Source organism: Hypanus sabinus, chromosome 5 (genome assembly GCF_030144855.1).
Source record: "Hypanus sabinus isolate sHypSab1 chromosome 5, sHypSab1.hap1, whole genome shotgun sequence".
NCBI lineage: Eukaryota > Metazoa > Chordata > Chondrichthyes > Myliobatiformes > Dasyatidae > Hypanus > Hypanus sabinus.
Genome location: NC_082710.1, coordinates 94,721,788 through 94,748,258, shown reverse-complemented (window position 1 = coordinate 94,748,258; position 26,471 = coordinate 94,721,788). Strand labels below are relative to the sequence as shown.

General features: G+C 41.7%; 1 protein-coding gene across 7 annotated transcripts in view; it reads left to right on the top strand.

Annotated features, from left to right (window-relative positions):
• The window catches only part of LOC132394289 (von Willebrand factor D and EGF domain-containing protein-like), a 311,753-nt gene that overhangs the window by 180,795 nt on the left and 104,487 nt on the right, over positions 1-26,471 (top strand). For all 7 annotated transcript variants that reach the window (XM_059970250.1, XM_059970251.1, XM_059970245.1 and 4 more), the window contains one exon: positions 16,103-16,322. In XM_059970250.1, the coding sequence (XP_059826233.1) occupies positions 16,103-16,322 (220 nt within the window). The remainder of the gene's footprint in view (positions 1-16,102; positions 16,323-26,471) is intronic.

Below are 26,471 nucleotides of genomic sequence, written 5' to 3'. Positions count from 1 at the left end.
TCTCTCCATTAAAATAAATGAGTTTGCTGCCCTTGTGTCAGGTCCAAGGTGATGTGGATTCAGTAAGAAGCTTTCCAGTAGAACTGTTGGGAATTGCATGAAGTTGATTGCCTGAAGTTGGTACGATGCCACGATACTTCATGAGGGATCCAATGTTCCTTCATGCAGGGAGCCGACTGTTGAGTTGAGCCAAAATGTTCAGGAATTCCTACTTGTATAGGTTACAAGAACTTCATGGGGGATAAGTTCAGCATGTAGCTGCTGGCATTTCCCTGTGAGCTTCATTCCAATAAATTGTTCTTTTTTTTGTATACTTAAACAAAGTTTGCATTATGATGGAATATAAAACTACTCATATAACCATATAACAATTACAGCACAGAAACAGGCCATCTCGGCCCTTCTAGTCCGTGCCGAACGCTTACTCTCACCTAGTCCCACCGACCTGCACTCAGCCCATAACCCTCCATTCCCTTCCTGTCCATATACCTGTCCAATTTTTTTTTAAATGACAATATAGAACCTGCCTCTACCACTTCTACTGGAAGCTTGTTCCACACAGCTACCACTCTCTGAGTAAAGAAGTTCCCCCTCGTGTTACCCCTAAACTTTTGCGCCTTAGCTCTCGACTCATGTCCTCTTGTTTGAATCTCCCCTACTCTCAATGGAAAAAGTCTATCCACGTCAACTCTATCTATCCCCCTCATAATTTTAATACCTCTATCAAGTCCCCCCTCAACCTTCTACACTCCAAAGAATAAAGACCTAACTTGTTCAACCTTTCTCTGTAACTTAGATGCTGAAACCCAGGTAACATTCTAGTAAATCTCCTATGTACTCTATTTTGTTGACATCTTTCGTATAATTTGGTGACCAGAACTGTACACAATACTCCAAATTCAGTCTTACCAATGCCTTGTACAATTTTAACATTACATCCCAACTCCTATTCTCAATGCTCTGATTTATAAAGGCCAGCATACCAAAAGCATTCTTCACCACCCTATTCACATGAGATTCCACCTTCAGGGAACTATGCACCGTTATTCCTAGATCACTCTGTTCTACTGCATTCCTCAATGCCCTACCATTTACCATGTATGTCCTGTTTGGATTATTCCTACCAAAATGTAGCACCTCACACTTATCAGCATTAAACTCCATCTGCCATCTTTCAGTCCACTCTTCTAACTGTCCTAAATCTCTCTGCAAGCTTTGCAAACCTACTTCATTATCCACAATGCCACCTATCTTGGTATCATCTGCATACTTACTAATCCAATTTACCACCCCATCATCCAGATCATTAATGTATATAGCAAACAACATTGGACCCAGTATAGATCTGTGAGGCACATCACTAGTCACTGGCCTCCTGTGACATATTTAGTATGAAGAGAGTTATGTTGATCTCTAAATAAACTAGCTATAATTTAACTTAATCTGTTAGGAGGGCAGCAAGTTTGTGTGTCTGACTTTGTGGTCCCTTCAATTTGAGTAAAGAGTAATAATTGATCCAGCCATGAGTCCCTGTGCAAGGTAAGATTAAACTCAGATGGGCTTAATCCCATGTGGACAAATGTGTGCATGCATAGATGCAATGAAAACCTTACAGTCCATTCAGCTTCAATTACTTATCACATGTACATTCAGCTTCAGATTCAATTGTCATTCAACCATACATGAATACCCATAAATACAGACAAACGAAACAGCGTTATTCAGGGGATAAGGTGCAAGCACAGTACCAACAACTGTACACAGCACAAGATATATAAGACAGCAAACAAATATAAGATTTCAGTAAAATAAAGTCACATGGAAAAAAGTAGTCCAAGACCCCGAGTCCCATGAATGTTGCAGAAGTCTGCAGTCACACACAATACAACTTGTCTTTTGCTGAGCGATTCCTGGGGGCAGCGCTGATACCAGCTTGGACGCCGCGACACACACACACACCATCTCTGGTGGAGAGCACAGACTTGAACACCTCTCTCCTGGGCAGCAGTAAGCAGTTGACACCGTGGCTCATGGCCTAGTCCTTGCTATGTCCAGGGCCATGCTGCTCCCCTGCTGTCCACCAATAAACCAGTGAATCGGACATGCAGCATTCCACAATGTCCAACAGGGTCTTGCGATCACAAGAGAAGTGACTGAGTCAATCACTCGCTGTTAAACTGTGCACCACCGTCGCACACCGACTCCTCCGGTGCCTCTGACATAGGCAACAGTGCATCCACACCAAGTCCAGCTCCTTCATTTCCTCTGCCAATGTGCAAGTCGCTGACAGGTAGATCTGCAATACCTAAAGTTCTTAATGTCCAGCTGGGTCTTGCATTGGTAAAAAATATGTTTGAAAGGACAAAAAAAGGACCTTTAGCTGATCCTGCCGAAGCCGCTGTGGTTGATCGAGCCACCATCTTACTAATAAAAACGTACAGTGAAATGTACTGTTTGCATTAGCAATAAACGTTAGCTAAGGATCTGCTGGGGGCTGCCCACAAGTGTCACCATACATTCCAGCACTAACATAGCATGCCCACCATATAGCATGCACACAAGCAACAACAAGGAAAGAACAACAAGCCAAGAGCAAAATAACCCCTTTCCTGCCTCCCACCCACCAGCATACAGATTCATATGGCAATCACAAGAAAAATCTAAATTAAGCATAAATTATGCTCAATTTTTACAAGAGAAAACACAATTAGAATTTTTTTAATAAGTCTAGTTCATTGCAAAGTGATCAGTTTTGCTAAATGGTAGTGGTGATTAGGATTTTGTCAGTTGACTCAAGAACCAAATGATTAAAGAGAAGTAACTGCTCTTGTCTCTGGTGGGCAACTTCAAGCTTCTGTACCTCCCATTAAATGGTAGCTACAAAAAGATGGCATGGCCCAGGTGGTGGGGATGTTTGATGATAGCTCTTGCCTTTTTGAGGTGGCACCTCTCGTAGATATCACCAGTGGCAGGGAAGGATGTCTTTGATACATTGTGCAGTGTTCACTACTCTGCAGATTCTTAAAGTCCTGTGCTTTTGAATTGCTGTACCATAGCACTATGAAACCAGTCAGGACCCTTTCAGCACGAAATCTGGAGCAGTTTTTAAGAGTGTTTGGTGACAAGCTGAATGTCTTTAACCTTTTAAGAAAGTAGAGATGTTGGTGCACCTTCCTTATGACTGTATCTCTGGACTGGGCCTAGGACAGGTCATCTGATATGCTTAAAGCTGCTGAATCTCTCCACTATTGTTCCTCCAATGCAGAGAGATGCATGGTTGCACTTGTTCCCCTTCCTGAAGTGAACAATCAGTTTGTTAGTTTTGCTGACATTGAGAGGGAGGTTGTTTTTGCAGTACCACTCAACCAGATGTCCTGTTTCACTCCGATAAGGTGACTTTTCACCACCTATGATTTGCGGACAACAGTAAGTGTTTCTTAGTGAATTTGAAGATGGCATTGGAGCTGTGCCAATGCTAATGGACATGTGTGCATAGAGCAGAATGAGCAAATGAGCACACAGTCTTGAGGTGCCCCTGTGTTGTTGATGGGGAGTGAGGAAGATGTGTTGTAACCATTATTCACCAATTGAACTTTGCTGATGAGGAAGTTGAGTTTCCTGTTGTGGAGGGAGATACAGAGACACAGGTCTTGAAGTTGCTGATGAATTCAGATGAGATGATTATGTTGAACTGCAAGCTGTGGTTGATGAACAGCAGCCTGATGTGTGAGTTCTTGTTCTCCAGAGCAGAGTGAAGAACCACAAAAATTGCATCTGCTGATGGAAGGTAAATTGGAGCAGATCTATGTCATCTCTGAGGCAAGAGTTTATTTGCAACATAACCAACCTCTCGAAGCACATCATTACGGTTGATGTAACTTCTAGGTGTTAGAAAATGAGGCAGGTCTTTATGTCCTTTTCAGGCAGAATGTCTTAAGGTTACACAGTTGTTTTACTTCCACAAAATCCTGAACCTGCTACTCCTTTGCAGAATGTGTTGCTCTTTATGTTAAATTCTTTCATGGGAGGTATTTTTCCTTGATTTGCCTTATTTAGGTTTGTTTGAACACTGTAGATATATAGGAACATGTACTTTTAGGGAGCAGTTGTTTAGCAATTATACAGCATTATAATGAATTAGTAACCTGGAGATGAATGTTAATATTCAATCATGGTTATTGGTGAATTTATGTTAATTAAATATTATGGAATAAAAAGCTGATACCAATAGTGATAGTCATGAACCTATTGGTAATTGCTGTAAAACCCATCTGATTCTCTGATGTTCTTCATAATATTATTCAGCCTGAGGTAAATTTGATTCTAAACCAAAACTGATATTCTTGTTTCATAATTGTTCTCTGAAATAGTCCAGCAATTCAGATTGTTGCATCAAACTGCGTCATTTGAGAATGAAATCAAGCAGACCACCCAAGGGTGATCTAGATTTGGATTTGAAAATACCAAGCCCTGTTGACAAGGCCAAATTTACCATACAGCCATCTGCACAACCATCTGTGGCTGTTCATCTGAATTAGAACACCAGTTGTACTGATAAGCAAAGCAGCATCCCAGCACAAGTCAAAATATCAAACACTTTAAGTCTGATATCTGAGTTGTGTTCCCATTAGCAGGACAAACTAATGGAAGCTAATGTAATTCTTCAGCACTATCCCCAATCCTCATGAAGCCACATGTCATTCAGTCAAGTATAAGCAAGGAAGCTTCTTGCTGCTATCATCAACTAGCCTTCCTTAGCCATTGAACCAATTGCCCAAGTACACCTGACCATAAAAAGAAAAAAACAGGGCAACTCCACTAAGACTAGCCAATGCCCCATCATTCTGTGTTCAGTCACCAACAAAACGATGGAAGGTCTTTTGAACAGGACTCTGTGAAGAAGCACATGGTCACCAAAGTTAATTGCCTTCATATGTACTAAGAATTGCAAGTAACAGATTCCCCTGCAAGTCAAACACTATCCTGACTTTGAAGTGTATTGATGACCCTTTCCCAACACTGTGTCAAAATCTCAGAAGTCCTTGCTTATGTCAGATGGGTTGTGGAATTACTAATAAACTTCAACAGGAAGTTGGAAGTTAGAGGAGCTTGAATAGATTTAGAATGTCACCAAAAGCCCTTGCAAACTTTAACAGATGTACCATGGAAAGCATTCTAACTGGCTTCATCACCATCTGGTATGGGCGGTGAGGGGAAGGCTACTGCACAGGATCGAAGAAAGCTGCAGAGAGTTGTAAAATTAGTCAACTCAATCATGGGTACTAGCCTTTATAGTATCCTGAACATTTTCAAGGAATGGTGTCACAAAAAGGCGGATCAATCATTAAGGACTCCCATTGCCCAGGTCATGCCTTCTTCTCATTGCTACCTTCAGGAAGGAGATACATGAGCCTGAAGGTTCACACTCAGTGATTCAGGAACAGTTTCTTCCCCTTTGCCATCCGAATTTCTGAGTGGACGTTGAACCTATAAACACTTCCTTACTACTTTTTAAATTTTTTTGTACTATTTGTTTAATTTAACATATATTCATACTGTAATTCACAGTTATTTCTTTATTATCACGTATTGCACTGTACTGCTGCCGCCAAGTTAACAAATTGCCGGTGATTTTGAACCTGATTCTGATGCTGATTTTAAATTGAGAGCTGAAAAGTAAATGTAAATACCTGCTTTGGTGCTTTAGTAATCAGTAATACATTTGACATATGAATAAAAAAAATAGGCTGAGTTCAGTTTAGGTAACTGTAACACAGGAGAGTGTCGGGTGATCCCTGCAATTAACTTATCCACAACAATTTGGCCAAAACTTGATAGTTAATAATATAAAGATAATAAGAAAAAGAAATGAAGCACTGAAAGAAACATAGAAATCTAGAGCACATTACAGGCCCTATGACCCACAATGTTGTGCTGACCATGTAACCTACTCTGGAAACTGCCTAGAATTTCCCTACCGTATAGCTCTCTACTTTTCTAAGCTCTGTGTACCTATCTAAGAGCCTCTTAAAAGACCCTATTGTATCTGCCTCTACCACCTTTGCTGGCAGTGCATTCCACACACACACCACTCTGTATGAAAAACTTACCCCTCACATCTCCTCTGTACATACTTCCAAGCACCTTAAAACTATGCCCCCTTGTATTAGCCATTTGAGCACTGGGAAATAGCCTCTGGCTATCCATGTGACCAATGCCTCTCATCATCTTATCCACCTCTATCAGGTCACCTCTCATCCTCTGTCGCTCCAAGTTCACTCAACCTATTCTCATAAGGCATGTTCTCCAATCCAGGCAACATCCTTGTAAATCTCCTCTGCACTCCTGTAATGAGGTGACCAGAACTGAACACCATACTCCAAGTGGGGTCTAACTAAGTTCTTATATAGCTGTAACATTACCACATGGCTGTTGAACTGAATCCCATGGTTAGTAAAGGCCAACACACTATACGCCTTCTTAATATATCAACCGGCACAGCAGCTTTGAGATCCTATGAACAGGGACCCCAAGATCTTGCTGATCCTCCACACTGCCAAGAGTCTTACTATTAAAATTATACCCTATGTTCAAATTTAACCTACTTCGCACTTATCTGGGTTGCACTCCATCTACCACTTCTCAGCACAGTTTTACATCTTATTGATGTCACGTTGTAACCTCTGACAACCCTCCAGGCTATCTACAACACCCCCAAACTTTGTGTCATCAACAAACTTACTAACCCATCCTTCTACTTCCTCATCCAGGTTATTTATAAAAATCAGAAAGAGGAGGGGTCCCAGAACAGATCCCTGCGGTACACCACTGGTCACCGACCTACATGTGGAATATGAACCATCTACAGCTACACTTTGCTTCTGTGGACAAGCCAATTCTGGATCCACAAAGCAAGGTCTCCTTGGATCCCATGCCTCATTACTTTCTGAATGTGCATCACATGGGGAGCCTTACTGAAATCCATATACAATACATCCACTGCTCTACCTTCATCAATGTATTTTGTTACATCCTCAAAGAATTTGATCAGGTTTTTAAGAGATGACCTGCCCTTGACAAAGCCATGCTGACTATCCTTAATCCGATTATGTCTCTCCAAATGCTCACAAATCCTACCTCTCAGGATCTTCTCCAACAACTCCAACACTGAAGTAAGACCAATGGTCTATAATTTCCTGGTTATCTCTACTCACTTTCTTAATTAAGGGAAGAAGGTTTGCAATTTCCAATACTCTGGTACCTCTCCTGTCCCTGTTGATGAAGCAAAAATCATCGCTAGAGGTTCAGCATCTTCTCCCTCACTTCCCACAGTAGCCTGGGGTATATCTTGTCCAGCCTTGGTGACCTATGTAACTTAATACCTTTCAAAAGCTCCAGCACATCCTCTTTCTTAATCTCTATACATTCAAGCGATTCAGTCCACTGTAAGCCATCCCCATTATTGCCAAGGTTCTTTTTCCTGGTGAATACTGAAACTAAGTATTCATTAAATATCACCGCTACCCCTTCTGATTCTGTGCACATGTTTCCACTCTCGCTCCTAATTGGTCCTATTCTCACATTGTTTATCCTCTTGCCCTTCATATACTTGTAGAATGCCTGGGATTTTTCTTAATTCTGCCCACCAAGGCCTTCTCATGGCCCCTTGTAGCTCTTCTAATTTCATTCTTGAGCTCCTTCCTGGTGCCCTTGTAATTTTCTAGAGCTCGAACAGTAGCTAGTTTGTTGAACATTTCATAAGCTTTTCTTCTTAAGTAGGTTTTCTACATCCTTTTTACACCGTTGTTCTTTTACCCAATTATAGTTTCCCTGTGTCAATGGAGCATACTTATGCAGAACACAATGCAAATGTTCCCTGAACATTTTCCATATTTCTGCCATGCGCTTCCCTGATAATATCTTCTCCCAATTTACATTCTCAAGTTCCTGCCTAATAGTATCAAATTTCCCCCTACTCCAATTAAATGTTTTCCCAAATTGTCTGCTCCTATCCCTGTCTAACTTATGGTAAAGGAGATTGAGTTGTGATCAGTATCTCCAAAATGCTCTCCCACTGAGGGATCTGATACCTGATCAGGTTCATTTCCCAATACCAGATCAAGTACAGCCTCTCCTCTAGTTGGTTTGTCTACATATTGCATCAGAAAACTTTCCTGAACACACCTAACAAACTCCACCCCATCTCAACTCCTTGCTCTAAGGACATGCCAGACAATATTATCACCCATCACAACAACCCTATTATGATTGCCCTGTTCCAGAATATGCTTCCCTATCTGCTCCTCAATGTCTCTGTTACTTTTGGGGGTCTATAAAAAAACACCCGGTAGAGTTATTGACCCCTTCCTGTTCTTAACTTCCACCCACAATGACTCAGTATACAATCCCCCCATGACTTTCTCCTTTTCTGCAGCCATACTATCCCTGATTAGCAGTGCCACTCCCCCACGTCTTTTGCCTTCCTCCCTATCCTTTCTGAAACATCTAAAGCCCACCGCACTCAGCAGCCATTCCTGCCCCTGAGTCATCCAAGTCTCTGTAATGGCCAGAACATCATCGTTCCGTGTATTGATCCAGGCTCTAAGTTCATCCGCCTTGTTTATGATACTCCCTGCATTAAATTAGACAAATCTCAAACCATCTGGCTTAGTGCTTCTTTGCTCTATCATCTGCCTATCCTTTCTCAGAAGCTCCCTACCAGCTGTCACTACTTGTGCACCAACTGCCCCATCCTCTGCCTCTTCACTTCGGTTCCCACCCCCCTGCAAATCTAGTTTAAACCCTCCCCAACAGCATTAGCAAACCTCCCTCCCAGGATATTGCTTTCGCTCCGGTTCAGGTGCCTCTGTCCCTGATGAACTGATTATTTAATGCCCCTCTGAAAGCTGAACTGGAAAGCAGTTTCTCTATCTTCAGTTTCCACAAGGTCACATTGTGTTTTCCAGTGTAATTCAGCACACTTTGATGAATGATCACGGCACTTTAATCCAAATTGCTTCTGGCGCATCTCAAATCTATTTGTTACAATAAAGCTTTAGAAATTTCATGCTTATTCAACCAATTTTCCAGTTCTAATAATTTAAAGAAGCCCTAAAAATTAAATCCAAAGAACAATAATAAGAGAATTTTAAAGGACCATGTGACCATAAGACTGGGTAGAAGGAAGCCATTCGGCCCATTGAGTCTGTTTTGCTTGATTTATTTTCCCTCTCAACTCCATTCTTCTGCCTTCTCCCATAGCGTTTGATGCCCTTACTAGTCAAGAACCTATCAACCTTAGCTTTAAATATACCCAATGACTTGCCCTCACAGTCATCTGTGCCAATTAATTCCACAGGTTCACCACCTTCTGGCTAAAGAATTTCCTCAGCTCCTTTCTAAACAGACATCATTCTATTCTGAGGGCTGTGGCCAGAGGTCCTAGGCTCTCCCACTACGGTATTGGAAACGTTCTCTCCAATTCCATTCTTTCTACAAATATCAATATTCATTAGGTGTTAATGAAAACCCTATCATTCTTCTAAACATCCAGTGAGTGCAGGCCCAGAGCCTTCGAACACTTCCCTTTCATTCCTGAGATCATTTTCGTAAACCTGCTCTGGACCTACTCCAATGCCAACATATCTTTTATCAGATAAGTGACCTAAAACTGCTCATAATACTCCAAATGCTGCCTGACTAAATGCCTTATGAAGACTCAGCATTAGATCCTTGCTTTTATATCCTCATCCTCTTGAAATGATTGCTAACATTGCAATTGCCTTCCTTACTACTAACCCAACCTGCAAGTTAACCTTTTGGGAAACCTACAGTAGGACTCCCAAGTATCTCTGCACCTCTGATTTCTGAATTCACTCCCCCATTTAGAAAATCATCTATGCCTTTATTCCTTCTACCAATTCATGATCATGAACTTCCATCTGCCACTTCTTTGCCCATTCTCCAAATCTGTCCGAGACCTTTTACAGTCCCCCCTCTTTTTCAGCACTACTTTCCCCTCCTTCTATCATTGTATAATCCACAAACTTAACCACAAAGTCATCAATTACATTATCCAGATCATTGACAAACGATGTGAATAATAGCGGAACCAACACCGACCCCTGCGGAACATTACTAGTCACTGGCACCCACTGCCTATTTTATACTGTTCCTCCAAGTACCCCAAAACCTCATTCTTAATAATGGAATCTAACATCTTGCCAACTGCCTATAATTTACTCTCTTCTGCCTCCCTCGCTTCTTAAAGAGTGGAGTGACATTTGCAATTTTCTAGACCCCTGGAACCATACCAGAATCTAGTGAATCTTGAATGATCACTAATAATGCCTTCACAATCTCTTCAGCTCACACTTTAAAAACGGTGGGGTGCAGTCTATCTGGTTCAGGTGACTTATCTACCTTCAGACTGTTCAACTTCCCTAGCACCTTCTCAGAGATGACAACTACACTCGCCTCTTCCATTTGACACTGTCAGATTACTGGCACGTTGCTGGTGTCTTCCACAGTGATGACTGACACAAAATACTTACTGAATTCTGCTCTGAATCTCTTTATTGCTATTTGCCGACGGGACATCAACCGTCTCGACTTCACCACACCCTGTTCCAATTCCAACCTCACACCTTCCGAACGCTCTGCTCTCTGCTCCCTCCGCACCAACCCCAACCTCACTATAAAACCTGCTGATAAGGGGGGAGCTGTTGTTGTCTGGCATACTGATCTCTACCTGGCCGAGGCACGACAACAACTCTCTGATACCTCCTCTTATTTATCCCTTGATCATGACCCCACTAAGAAGCACCAGGCCACTGTCTCCTATACCATCAACAACCTTATCAGCTCTGGGGATCTCCCATCCACTGCCACCAAACTCATAGTTCCCACACTCTGCACTTCCCGTTTCTACTTCCTACCCAAGATACACAAACCTGCCTGTCCAGGTAGACCTATTGTCTCAGCTTGCTCCTGCCCCACCGAACTCATTTCTGCATATCTTGACACTGTCTTATCCCCTTCTTGTTCAATCTCTTCCCACCTATGTTCATGCCAGTTCTCATGCTTTGAATTTTTTCAATGATTTTAAGTTCCCTGGCCCCCACCGCCTTATTTTCACCATGAATGTCCAGTCCCTATATAACTCCATCTCCCCCCACCCCCCCCCCCCCCCCAAGATGGCCTCGAAGCTCTTCGCTTCTTTTTGGATTCCAGACCTAACCAATTCCCCTCTACCATCACTCTCCTCCAATAATTTCTCCTTTGGCTCCTCCCACTTCCTCCAAACCAAGGGTGTAGCCATGGGCACCCGTATGGGTCCCGGTTATGCCTGCTTTTTTGTTGGCTTTGTGGAACAGTCCATGTTCCAAGTCTATACAGGTATCCGTCCTACTCTTTTCCTTCACTACATCGACGACTGCATTGGCGCTGCCTCTTGCACGCATGCTGAGCTCATCAACTTCATTAACTTTGCCTCCAACTTTCACCCTGCCCTCAAATTTACCTGGTCCATTTCTGACACCTCCCTCCCCTTTCTTGATCTTTCTGTCTCCATCTCTGGAGACGGCTTATCTACTGATATCTACTATAGGCCTACAGACTCTCACAGCTACCTGGACTATTTCTCTTCCCACCCTGTCTCTTGCAAAAATGCCATCCCCTTCTCACAATTTCTCCGTCTCCCCCACATCCGCTCTCAGGATGAGGCTTTTCATTCCACGATGAAGGAGATGTCTTCCTTTTTTGAACAAAGGGGCTTCCCTTCTTCCACCATCAACTCTGCTCTCAAACGCATCTCTCCCATTTCCCGCACATCTGCTCTCACCCCATCTGCCTGCCACCCCACTCGGGATAGGATTCCCCTCATTCTCACCTACCACCCCACCAGCCTCCAGGTCCAATGTATAATTCTCAGTAACTTCCGCCACCTCCAACGGGATCCCACTACCAAGCACGTTTCCCTCCCCCTTCTTTCTGCTTTCTACAGGGATCACTCCCTACGCGACTCCCTTGTCCACTTGTTCCCCCCCCTCCCCCATCCCTTCCCACCGATCTCCCTCCTGGCACTTATACTTGTAAGCGGAACAAGTGCTACACCTGCCCTTACACTTCCTCCCTCACCACCATTCAGGACCCCAGACAGTCCTTCCAGGTGAGGCGACACTTCACCTGTGAGTTGACTAATGTGGTATACGGTGTCCAGTGCTTCCAGTGTGGCCCTTTATATACTGGCGAGACCCAACGCAGACTGGGAGACCGTTTCGCTGAACACCTATGCTCGGTCTGCCAGAAAAAGTGGGATCTCCAAGTGGCCACATATTTTAAGTCCACGTCCCATTCCCATTCTGATATGACTATCCATGTCCTCCTCTACTGTCAAAATGAATCCAAACTCAGGTTGGAGGAACAACACCTTATATACTAGCTGGGTAGCCTCCAACCTGATGGCATGAACATTGACTTCTCTAACTTCTGTTAATGCCCCTCCTCCCCTTCTTACCCCATCCCTGACATATTTAGTTGTTTGCCTGTTCTCCATCTCCCTCTGGTGCTAACCGCCCCCCTTCTTTCTCCCGAGGCCTGCTGTCCCATGATCCTTTCCCTTCTCCAGCTCTGTATCACTTTTGCCAATCACCTTTCCAGCTCTCAGCTTCACCCCAGCCCCTCCAGTCTTCTCCTATCATTTTGCATTTCCCCCTCCCCCTACTACTTCCAAATCTCTTACTATTTGTCCTTTCAGTTTGTCCTGACGAAGGGTCTCGGCCCAAAACGTCGACAGTGCTTCTCCTTATAGATGCTGCCGGGCCTGCTGTGTTCCACCAGCATTTTGTGTGTGTTGTTTGAATATCCAGCATCTGCAGATTTCCTTGTGTTTGCTCTTTGAACTCATCTATCATTTCTTTGCTCCCCTTTACTACCTCTACTGCATCACTTCCATTAGTGCAATTTACAGCCTTTCCTCTCTTATACTCTTTATATATCTGAATACCTCATCTTTTCTCCCCTTATTTCTTTTTCAATTGCATTTTGTTGAATGTTAAAAGCTTCCCAATCCTCTAACTTCCCACTGTCTTACTATATTGTATGCCCACTCTTATTCTTTTATGTTGTCTTTGACTTTCCTTGTCGGTCACAGTGGCCTCATCCATCTTTCAGAGTTCCTTTTCTTCTTTGGGTTGAATCAATCCTGTGCCTTCCAAATTACTCGCAAAAACACTAGCCAATGTTGCTGTACTGTCATCCTTGTGTCCTCTTCTAGTCAACTTTGGCCAGCTCCTTTCTCACTCCTGTGTAGTTATCTTTACTCAGTTGTAATATCAATACATCTAGTTTTAGCTCTCCCTCTCAAACTGCAGGTGACTTCTGTCCAGTTGTGATCACTGCCTCCTAAGAATTCCTTTGTCTTAAGCTCCCTAATTAAGTCTGGTTCATAAAGCAACACCCAATCCAGAATTGCCTTTTCAGCCAGAAGTGGCTCTAACATGCTATCTCATAGATATTTTACAAATTCCTTGTCTTGGGATCCAGTACCAACCTAATTTTCCAAATTCACCTTGATACTGAAATCCTCCATGACCATCATTACATTGTCCTTTTTAGATGTTTTTTTTTCTATTGCTGTTATAATTTCTACCCCCCCCCATCCTGGCTGCAATTTGAAGGCCCATAAATAACTCCCATCAGAGTCATTTAACTGTTGCAATTTCTTTACTTACAAGGTTTCTACATCTATGAGAGGGCATAATTTTAAGGTGATTGGAGGAAAGTAGGTCAGGATGTCAGATATAATTTTTGACAGAGTATGGTGGTGTGTAGACTGCACTACCAAAGGTGGTGTTAGAGACAAATACATTAGGAATATTTAAGAGACTGTTAAATAGACAGACAATGGGAAAACAATGGAGAGCTATGGGTCAGGGAAGGGTTAGATTGATCTTAGTGTAGGGTATAAGGGCTGCAGCACATCATGGGCTGAAAGGCTTGTACTGTGCTGTACTGTTGAGGTTCTATCTTCTGATCCTATGTCACTTCTTTCGAGGGACTTGATTTTATTTTTGCCAGCAAATTCACTCCACCCCCTCTGCCCACCTGCCTGTCCCTTCGATACGATGCGTATCTTTGGATGTTGAGCTCCCAGCTGAGGTCTCCTTTCAACCATGACTGTGATGCCCACTATGTCATACCTGTCAATTCCTATCTGCAAAACAAGATCATCTGCCTTATTTCAAATACTGAATGCATTCACACAATAGAAGAGCAGAAGCCAGGAGAATGGGGTTGAGAGGGATAATAAATCAGCCATAATCGAAAGGCAGACCAGATTCCATGGCCTAATCCTGTTCCAGTGTTTTCTGGTATTATAGTCATACGGGACCTTTAGTCCCATGTCTTCAGGTAGATGGAGCTCGTCAGCCTGGGAAGGCAGTCCATTTAAGAGAGGGAAAACCTCCGCTGCCTTGCGGCCATACTCACTCATGAGAAAGGTTTTGGGTGTAAACCCTGAGGACAAACCTGGAGCTGGAGTCCCTAAGGCAGTCCGACATTGTCTCCAACCTCACTCTGGCAACTCCTGCGACGACACCGGTGCCAACTGTATGGGTCCTAATGCCCTTCCCTTGGACAACATCGGTGGCATGGAGAGGGGAGACTTGCTGCATGGGTAACAGCTGGTCTTCTATACAACCTTGCCCAGGCCTGCGCCCTGGAGAGGACTTTCCAGGCGCAGATCCATGGTCTCACGAGACTAACGGATGCCATACATACAGTCCTGTATCACCATCCTTCTGTTCAATTTTGTCTCCAATTTTGCCTGAAGTTAAATTCTTTTTCCTTTCTAAACTTCTGGTCTTATTCTTTATTCCGGAGATTTTAGTAAACTCTCCTGCACTCTTCTTCCCTTTTAGCTTATCTAAATTTCCCAAGCTGTTGAAACCCTCCTCCCTCCTATTGTTTAGTTTAAACCCACATCCACAGCCCCAGTTATATGATTTTCAGTATCTCATGAGAGCAGCTCCCTCCTTCCCCAGAACTGGAGCTAATGTCCCACAAATTCATACCGACATCAACACTAATCCTTGAGCCACCCATTTAACCTTCTGATCTTATTAACCCTTTACCAATTTGTACAAAGCCGAGGTACCAATCCAGGGTTTATAACCTTTTTGCTCTATGTTTTAATTTAGTCCCTAGCTACTCAAATTCTCTCAGTGGAATCTCTTTCCTTGTAGACCAGATAATATGTCCTGAAGCTGGGCATCAGTCAGACAACACAAAACCTTCTAAGTGAGAGAAAGGCTTACTTTTCTGCAGCATCTTTCTCATCTTTTGATCATTCAAATACAATCTTTACATTTGAATATATTCAAAACCTGTCTATCTTGTGCTAGTATTAATTATTGCATCCAGAGTGAAAATTCCACCCTCCAGTTTTAGTGCACATATCATGTTTACATCATTTGGCTTCAAAGGGGAGAAATGGGTTAAGTTGGCAACATTTAGCGTACATTACACTGACAAAGTTTGTCTCTGAAGAAGATCTTCAAGAAAAATCTTGATATTGAATGTACAAATTATTTCAATAGTTGATTTCATTATGTGCGATAAAGTACCAATCATAATTAATCATGCAATCTTTCTTGTATTCATACGGTTTTATTGGTTCTTGTGGAGGCACTGGTGGACTTGCCTCTTGCTGTACAGAAGAAATTGTGCTCTGCATTCTCCAGTGTGGAGAGTAGATCTCCTGTGGGGTAAAAATTTAACAGTACCACAGGATCAGAGTAGAGTTAATTAGTTGTAAAATGGAAAATAAAGCTTTAATTATTATTATAGTCAGCAAAGCTTGCACCTTTATGATCTGAATTTGTAAAATTGCTTTTATATTTGGTTTGGGTAATATAAAATGTAAAATAGCCTAAGGCCATGGAACCTCCGAGAAAAGAAATACACTCTACAGTAAATTCACGGAAATAATTTAAACTCTTCTTGTATGTATATTAGTAAGTACTTTAGTAAAGATCACTTTACATTTGTGATCTTTGTTCATCGAACTGCTAAATCACGTGTTTCTCATTTTCCTTTACAGGTTGCCGTGAAGCCATGTGGCTGCATGAACGGTGGAACATGTGTTACAAATATCAATTTCCCCCCAGGAAGTGGTGAATACCTCTGTGTATGTCCTGTTGGATTTGAAGGGGAGTCTTGTCAAGAAAATGTAGATGAATGCAAATCAAGTCCATGTGGTGTGGGCACTTGTCTGGATGGTATCAACAGCTACTCTTGCAGATGTCCAGCTGGCCTCACAGGTAGCAAGGCATATTTACCTTTACAAAAAAAATTATTGGTAGAAGTGTTAGGTAAAATAGGAATTAATGTGATCTTGTATTATTGCTTTTGCACTACGTGTTGCAGAATAAGAATATTTACCCTTTGGAATTACCATGATTACAACAATGCTTGTTCCCCTCTACTGTTTTATTCTGACATCTTCACCCTTCCTTTTCAGTCCTGATGAAGGGTCTCGGCCCGAAATGTCAACTGTTTATTCATTTCCATAGATGCTGCCTGACCTGCGGAGTTCCTCCAGAATGTTCTGTGTGTTCCTGTGGGTTCCCAGCATCTCTAGATTTTCTCGTATTTGTGAATTTGTGAATTGTTTCTGATCTTATTGTTGGTCATATAAACAATTTTAAATAATTCACTATATATGAGAGGATTTCCTTAAAGCGTTAATTATAAATTTGTCTGAACGCCGTTCACCATCTTTTCACATAAGTTCCCCTTTCTACACAGTGAATGGAAAACGATTAGCAGAGTGGATTGAATTTCGGGCTTGCACTTTGTCTTTGTAATGAAGAAGCTGTTTATGCAGTTAGGAGGTCCCACTGAGGAGAATGTTATTCCCTTGGTTTGTATTAGTGCTGCTGCTTGTGTTCCCATTAGTTCAAAAGGAGTTAAGGTAATAGAGTTTTCAAGTATTGGTATTTTAAATGAAATATTATCAAAGGTTTAGAGATTAATAACGTCAAAAAACAATTAAAAAAGACTGCAGAGGGGGGAAATCTGAAATAAAAATGAAGATTGCCAGGAGCTCCCAGAATTTTAGGCAGGATATGTGGAAAGCAAAACAGTTTGCTTCAGGACAAAGATCATCCATCAGGACTGGGGAAAAGAGAAAAGAAGTTAGTGTGAAGTGTAGCTATTTTTTAAAGTAGTTTGTAGCTATTAGTGAAACGTGGTTGCACGATGGGTGTGATTGGCAACTAAATATTCCTGGATTTCATTGCGTCAGGTGTGATAGAATCAGAGAGACAAGAGGGGGAGGTGTTGCATTGTTTGTCAGAGAAAATATTACAGCGGTGCTCTGGCAGGATAGATTAGAGGGCTCGTCAAGGGAGACTATTTGGGTGGAATTGAGGAATGGGAAAGATGTAATAACACTTATAGGGGTGTTTTATAGACCAGTTAATGGGGAGTGAGAAATGGAGGAGCAAATTTGCAAGGAGATAGCAGATATTTGTAGTAAGCACAGGGTTGTGATTGTAGGAGATTTTAATTTTCCACACATAGACTGGGAAGCCCATACTGTAAAAGGGATGGATGGTTTGGAGTTTGTAAAATGTGTGGCGGATAGTTTTTTGCAGTAATACATAGAGGTACCAACTAGAGAAGGGGCAGTGTTGGATCTTCTGTTAGGGAATGAAACAGGTCAGGTGATGGAGGTATGTGTTGGGGAGCACTTCGGGTCCAGTGATCACAAAATCTTTTGTTTCAATATAATTATGGAGAAGGATAGGACTGGACCCAGAGTTGAGATTTTTGATTGGAGAAAGGCTAACTTTGAGGCGATGCAAAAGGATTCAGAAGGAGTGGATTGGGACAATTTGTTTTATGGGAAGGATGTAATAGAGAAATGGCGGTCATTTAAGGATGAAATTTTGAGGGTACAGCAGAATCTTTATGTTCCTGTTAGGTTGAAAGGAAAGGTTAAAAGTTTGAGAGAGCCATGGTTTTCAAGGGATATTGGAAACTTGGTTAGGAAAAAGAGAGATATCTATAATAAATATAGGCAGCATGGAGTAAATGAGGTGCTCGAGGAATTTAAAGGATGTCAGAAGAATCTTAAGAAAGAATTTAGAAAAGCTAAAAGAAGATACAAGGTTGCTTTGGCAAGTAAGGTGAAAATAAATCCAAAGGGTTTCTACAGTTATATTATTGGCAAAAGGTTAGTGAGGGATAAAATTGGTCCCTTGGAGAATCAGAGTGGACAGCTATGTATGGAGCCGAAAGAGATGGGGGAGATTTTGACAATTTCTTTTCTTCGGTATTCACTAAGGAGAAGGATATTGAATTGTGTAAGGTAAGGGAAACAAGTAGGGAAGTTATGGAAACTATGATGATTAAAGAGAAGGAAGTACTGGCGCTTTTAAGGAATATAAAAGTGGATAAATCTCCGGATCCTGACAGGATTTTCCCTGGGATCTTGAGGGAGGTTAGTGTAGAAATAGCAGGGACTCTGACAGAAATATTTCAAACGTCATTAGAAACAGCAATGGTGCCGGAGGATTGGCGTATTGCTGATGTGGTTCCATTGTTTAAAAAGGGTTCTAAGAGTAAACCTAGCAATTATAGGCCTGTCAGTTTTGCGTCAGTGGTGAGTAAATTAATGGAAAGTATTCTTGGAGATGGTATATATAATTATCTGGATAGACAGGGTCTGATTAGGAACAGTCAAGATGGATTTGTGCGTGCAAGGTCACGTTTGACGAATCTTATTGAATTTTTTGAAAAGGTTACTTGGAAAGTTGATGGAGGGTAAAGCAGTGGATGTTGTCTATGTGGACTTCAGTAAAAGGCCTTTGACAAGGTTCTGCACCGAAGGTTAGTTAGGAAGGTTCCATCATTAGGTATTAATATTGAAGTAGTTAAATGGATTCAACAGTGGCTGGATGGGAGATGCCAGAGAGTAGTGGTGGATAACTGTTTGTTAGGTTGGAGGCCGGTGACTAGTGGTGTGCCTCAGGGATCTGTACTGGGTCCAATATTGTTTGTCATATAGTAATGATCTGGATGATGGATTAGTTTGGATTAATGATGGATTAAATTGGATTAGTAAGTATGCAGATGATACTAAGGTAGGTGGCATTGTGGATAATGAAGTAGGTTTTCAAAGCTTGCAGAGAGATTTAGGCCAGTTAGAAGAGTGGGCTGAGCGATGGCAGATAGTGTTTAATGCTGGTAAGTGTGAGGTGCTACATTTTGGTAGGAATAATCCAAATAGGACATACATGGTAAATGGTAGCTCATTGAAAAATGCAGTAGAACAGGGTGATCTAGGAATAATGGTGCATAGTTCCCTGAAGGTAGAATCTCATGTGGATAGGGTGGTGAAGAAAGCTTTTGGTATGTTGGCCTTTATAAATCAGAGTATTGAGTATAGGAGTTCGTTTGTAATGTTAAAATTGTACAAGGCATTGGTGAGGCCGAATTTGGATTATTGTGTACAGTTCTGGTCACCAAAATATAGGAAAGATGTCAACAAAATAGAGAGAGTACAGAGAAGATTTACTAGAATGTTACCTGGGTTTCAGCACCTAAGTTACAGGGAAAGATTGAGCAAGTTAGGTCTTTATTCTTTGGAGTGTAGAAGGTTGTGGGGGGGGCGGGGATTTGATAGAGGTTTTTAAAATTATGAAGGGGATAGATAGAGTTGACATGGATAGGCTTTTTACATTGAGAGTAGGGGAGATTCAAACAAGAGGACATGAGTTGAGAGTTAGGGGGCAAAAGTTTAAGGGTAACATGAGGGGGAATTTCTTTACTCAGAGAGTGGTAGCTGTGTGGAATGAGCTTCCAGTAGAAGTGGTAGAGGCAGGTTTGGTATTGTCATTTAAAGCAAAATCTGATAGATATATGGACAGGAAAGGAATGGAGGGTTATGGGCTGAGTGCAGTTTGGTGGGATTAGGTGAGCGTAAGCAGTCGGCATGGACTAGAAGGGCCGAGATGGCCTGCTTCCCTGGTGTAATTGTTATGTGGTTATATAGTTAAGTTGTTGAGAATTGGGAAAGGCTAGAAAGGCAAGATTCATTTTTCTGATATAGTAGGAAAGATAACTCTTGCCTATCTAGCCTTTTCCCTCTCAACAACTTAATGCTAAGTTGTTCTCTGTCTTTCCCACTTCTGAGGTTACCATGTTGATAAGCTGTTGGTGAAGTCATTTGCTTTATAGGTTAATGAGAGAAGGAATATGAAATAGCTTTCCCAGAATTGTAGGAAACATCGCAGGGGTTCCCAACCCGATATCCACAGTTAAATAGTAGGGGTCCATGGCATAAAAAAGGTTGATTCTATTGTGTTTCTTTGTATTTACTAAGAAAATGAAAATGAATCTCAGAGTAGTATGTGCTGGCTTATAATGTATGTAATGTGACAACAAATTTACCTTGAAGAAACATAACTAGCCAGTTCTGATATAAACAGAGAAGATAAATTACCTGAAATAGTTGAGTTATTGACTCCAGGTGACTGCAATATGCTGAGATGGAAGGTGATGTGATATTCCTCAACTTACTTTGAGCATCTCCAGGACAGTATAAGGGGTCACAAACGGGAATTATATAAAAAAAAACAGATGTAATTTTGGCCCTTGCATTTCTCATAGCTGGACCTTAGATCTCAAGCAAGTGGAGTTATAGGAAACAATGTTCATTTGGAACTGAGTGTGTTGACAGTGAACTGGTTAGTTGTTACTTAAAAGAAGAATTTAAATTGCCCTCAGATTATCCTATGGTGGGATGAAGGCGTAAAGGGATTGTACTCACTTGGAAAAGATAAGCTGGTTAAGACCAAAACACTCAGTTACCTTGTCCTCAACATTTCCTTCAAATACAATGAAGCAGTGATTCACCTACACTTCTTCCATACAAGTAAACTGTATTCAGGTTTTACAGTGTGGGTGAGCCCTTATATTGAAGTCCCACACAGATTGGTGACTGCTTTGCAGAGGACCTCATTGACCTACAGGAACCACACCGAGCTTCCAGTTGTCTGTCAGTTTGTTTCCGTGTCCAATTCTACTCTAACCTATCTCTGACCTTATACACTGTTTCAGTGAGGCACAGGTCATCTTGATTAAGTACTGCCTTAATATAAAAAGGATCCTATTATAATAAGCTACAAATTTCACTTGACCCCACCCTATCAAAAGTATGCCCTTTGGACACTTCTTCACTCCCTCATCCTCTTTGCAACTAAACCTAATTTACTTTCTTTCTTTTTCAGTCTGACAAAGTGTTTTTGACCTGAAGCATAAACTTTTTCTCTTTCCACAGATGTTACCTTCCTTTGCTTGCTTAATGTACCCTGCTTTTATATGTTTTCTGCAAGAAAGATGATAGAGACATTCTTGTTGGCATCTATGGAAACCTGCGAAGGACAATGTCTGAATGTAGTCTCTTCTGAATCATAGCTCTAAACACCAATGTAATAGATCATAACTGAGGCCCTCCATTGGTCACGGTTGACCATGGACATTGCGTCCTAGCTGCCTACATGATACACAAGCTGGGGCAGTATGAAATGGAGAGAAAGCTGCTGCCCTTGTAGCAGGCTCCCCCTTTCCACACAGCAGATGAATCCAAAGGAACGGCAGAGACTGACACAGTTTGGCATCACCAGCTTTGCGTGAGTTGCCAACCAGCATTGAACTCAATGTACGACTGCCTTAGGGACTTCAGCTCAGGAATTTTTCTTGGGGTTTACTCAAGCCTTCACCATGAGGTGGTATAGCTGCAAGGCAGTGGAGTTTTCCCGTGGCTAGATGAGTTGCCAACCGCGACTGACGAGCCCCATCTGCCTGAAGTGACTGGTTTCAATGCACCAGTAACCTGTCTTTGCCCCTTCTCCTGTCAGTAGAAATGGTCTCACTGGGCTTAGTATCTAAGCCACATGTGAAGGCTGGGAGCTGAACTTGGTTGTCAGAGGCTATCTGAGATGCACAGCATTGGGAGCATTTAATAGATAGTTGGACCTTACCCCACTGCCTCCCCTAGCTGTGACAACCTTAAGGAACCAGGTGTGGTCATAACTGCATCAATGGCAAACATTCAGTAAAACCCTAATCCAATGGTAGGTTTGGAAGTATATCCCTTCCACTTGTAAATCACAGTAAAAAGCTCTGCTATTGAATTTATATGATATCTCACATATGTTGTCCAGTAGTTATTTAACAAAAACTATCCAGACTAGGGGAGATTTAACAGCAATTACAGCTTTTCCTACTTTTATTTCCACTTTTAATACTTCTCAACTCTGACAGATGTTCAAGGACTAACAATGTCATCTATAACTATGTCCAGCTCCAGTTCATTAATTTCTAAAATGTCTGCTTAAAAATGTTCCAGTGAGAATAATGCAAACCAGTTGAATTTATTGTCAAAACACCAGAATCCCATTATCAGTATTTGTTCACAATAGATAGTAAGTGTAAATTACATTTAAGTCATTGCAGTTATTTGACATATACTAAATTCTTGGAGGATTAGGTGGGATCTGCGTTTTGGTAAATTGTAGAATACCCGCCAGATAACCTTAGCCTTGTGGGATAAGAGATTATAAATTTACAGAGATGGATCAGTTGTTGTTTAATGGCCTCATCAGAAAGCAAAAGATTCATTGATATCCTATTAAATATTCTGAGATGACACATTCTTTAAACTTGTGTTGGTGGTACTGTTTAGGAGTAATTGGTCTCCAGTAAAAAAACAATGACTTTCATCGATAAACAGTGCTTCCAGGACTTTGATCATCTAGGGCCACATAAAGCTCCACCAGAGTTTCCTCTGGCATCAACATGCTCTTGGCCTGGGCCCAATCTAACTTGCAAGAGTCCCACAAATATTATTCCTACACGTGTGATGTTCGGAGGCTAATGCTTCACCAAGGAGGTGAATGGGTTTCAAGTTTAGTAGACGGCAATAAAATTCTTTAACTTTCAAGTTTTACTGAGCTAGGTTTTGGGAAGCTCAATAACACAAATCTAAATCTTCTGGAATTGTCAGCGTTGGTTAATAATCTTTACTCTCACTGAATCTGTTATTTATTCATTTGATGGATGTGAGTGTCACTGATGAGGGTGCCATTATTGTCCATCCATCATTGTTCCTAAACTTTGCAGCTTACTGCTTCAGGGGATAGTTAAGACTCTTCCCCAACATTTTGGGTTTGGAGTCACATAGCAGTAGGTCTGGCTCAGGATGACATATTTTATTTTGAAGAAGGAGTGTGAACAAGATGGATTTTTATAACAATAAAGTACTTATACACTTGATATTACTGATAATAGATTTGATTCCAGATTTACTTAATTACAGAAACGTAAATTTCCATGCTGCCTTAGTGACAGTTGAATTTGGATCAGTGCATCTAACACCCAAGCTGATCATGGTAGCAGAGTGTAAAACTATCACCAGGTCACCTTTCAGAATATAGTTACCCCAGCACTGGTCCCCAAGGAGTGGGGAAAAATTCTGAAAGCATCTGCAAAATGCAGTAACGTGATCTGGTTTCTTATATAAACCAACAAAACCTCATCTACCCTCCCCCAATCATCGACTATTGCCACCAGTTTTCTGCAATCCATTGGTAGTCTTGTGTGGAAGGAATTATAAATCAACCAAATCAATTTACTGGCCCAAGGCATATCATTCCTGCCTAGTGATATTTTATCTTCACTAATCAAAATTTGTGCTGCAAGCATACAGGCTTAATTTAAAATTTTGACCAGTAATAAAAAAGATCAGATTTTCATTTCAAAACCTCTGTGTGGAAGCCTCGCAGGTAGCTCACCAGAGCCGTGATAGAAGTCTTCGAGCCGCTGTAGCCTTCCCCTCCTAATCAGCATTGGCTTACATTTCTCTCAACTGCACCTACCTTGAGCTACGGCTTTGATATCATTCACGTATTCTCTGACACCCGGTTAGCAGAATTTTAAACTTTTTACTGAAGAATTATCTCCAGTGATTAAGTGAAAGAAAAATCAGTTCTTAAAGAGATGCTAACTATTTTTATGCCAGTTCCAGAATGCATCTACAGGGGATAGTTTCTGAGAATTTACCATTACACCTAATTTAGTAGAGAGCCCTTTTGGTTCTACAGGAATCTCTTTCCTTGATTCTAGGTCAAACCTCTCCAGAGATGGCTGAGTAGAATGTAGCAGCTAAGCCTGACATCATGTTTCAGAGACGAATGCATTGGAAGAGTGTTCAAGTCTTTCTGACATTTTTACCAGGAAAAAGGAGCATGTTCATTTTGAAATCTTTGTGTTGACTTGCAGAAAGTTGTGGCTTGCTAGCAAGGCTGTCATGTACTTTTCATCACAAACTATGTGACTTGCAAGGCTAGTTCAGCTAACAGTCAACTATGTTTTCGTGGATCAGGAAAGGTGCGTGAAAGTGACAGATTGCCTTCTGTAAAGCACATTTCTATAAAATCTATAAAATTCTGCAAAGTTGGGACTTTATGACAGCTCTCGCTGACTCCTGACAGTGTATCAGTGGGATCACCTGGCCTCCTGCAGGTGGTTTTGGTTTTGGATTATTACAAAGATACATTAAAAAGCTTCGTTCGCATACTGTTCATACAAATCAAATCGTTACATGGTGTATTGAAGTAAACCAATAATGATGCAAAATAAACTATAAAAGCTACAGAGAAAGTGTAGTGCTGGTAAACGGTAAAGTGCAGGATCACATCAGAATAGATAATGAGGTGAAGTTTCAATAGGTTTCAAAAGGTACATTTAATGTCAGAGAAATGTATACAATAGATAACATGAAATGCTTATCCATCTTATTGTACAAAAGTTCCATTCAATAGTCTTGTAACAGTGGGATAGAAGCTGTCCTTGAGCCTGGTGTTTTATTTTTTCAGGCTTTTGTATCATCTGCCCGATAGGAGAAGGGAGAAGAGAGATGTCCGGGTGGGTGAGGTCTTTGATAATGCTGGTTGCTTTACTGAAGCAATGAGATCCTGGTGACAAGCAGAACATTAACTGGAAATCTGGAAGACTACTCACTTGCACAGTCAGAGAGAGTGGTATACTTTAGTGCCTTGTAACAGCCACAGATTAGATCTGACGAAAATCCAGAAAGGGATTGCAAAGTGTATTCCTGTGCCTGGACTTCAGCAAGAAACCTTTTGTGCAGATAGCCCAACTTTCAAGTTAATCTTTTATCTGCCTGTGTAGTTCAGGAACTGAATTTGGGCTCACTTACTTGCTGTCATGCCTGCCCTCTTGTTGGTTTGTATGCATGACCAGCCAACATACATGTATTCCCTCTGCTGGCTTGGCTGCTTGCCTCAACTAGCATAGCAGTACAGCTAATAGAGCTGCTGTCACACACCGTTAAAGACTGGTGAGAAGGCTGGGAAGTGAGGCTGAGGAGGGAAAAAAGGATCAGCCATGATTGAATGGTGGAGCAGACTCAATGGTCCAAATGGCCTAATTCTGCTCCTATGTCTTATGGTCTTTGATCTTATGGACTGGGGTTCAGTCCTGATCTTGTGTGATGTCTGCTTGTAAGTACTCCCTACATCCCCTGGGTTTTCTCTGGATTAATGTTGGGTTAGTATAAAAGCATGGCTGGTGGTAACCATGGACTTGATGGGATGAAGGGCTTGTTTCTGTCTTGTATGACTCCTTGATCAATATTGAAAGTATTCAGCTGGCTGGACACATCAATGGAAAGTAAAGTGGAATTAAACTTTCCAAGCAATGGTCTTTCATTGAGCTCAGTGTTTTAATCCAAATAATTACCTGAACATAATTTTCCCAGTTGCTCCGGTGGTCTTTGATTTCATGACTCTGATGAAACTGATGGTGCAGGGCGTTTTATTGTCAGAGACGTCTTCACCTCTACAACAGTGCCACTTTCCTACACCATCTCCATATCACTTGGCTCCACTAACATCCTCACTAACAAAATCTAACAATCACTGTTCAGAATGAAGCTAATTGCTGGGCCTCTGGAGCCCGCTGGAGCAGAATATTCTAAAGAATCACCACCTACTGTGTGAAGTAACTCAGTTGAAAAGTATCTCTCTCTTATTCTGAAACTGTGCCCGCTCATTCAAGTCTCCTCAGCCAGGGCCAACATTCTCCCTGCCTCCAGTCTATTGAGCCTTGACGTTACTTAATACATTTTGATGAGATCTCCTCTCATGCTTTTAAACTAATATGGTGGGGAAGCTACTGCACAGGATCAAAGTGAGCTGCAGAGAGTTGTAAACTTAGTCAGCTCCATCATGGGCACTAGCCTCTGTAGCATCCAGGACATCTTCAAGTAGATATGCCTCAACGAATCCCCATCTCCTAGGTCATGCCTTGTTCTTATTGCTACCATAAGGAAGGAGGTACAGGAGCCTGAAGACACACACTCAATGATTCAGGAATAG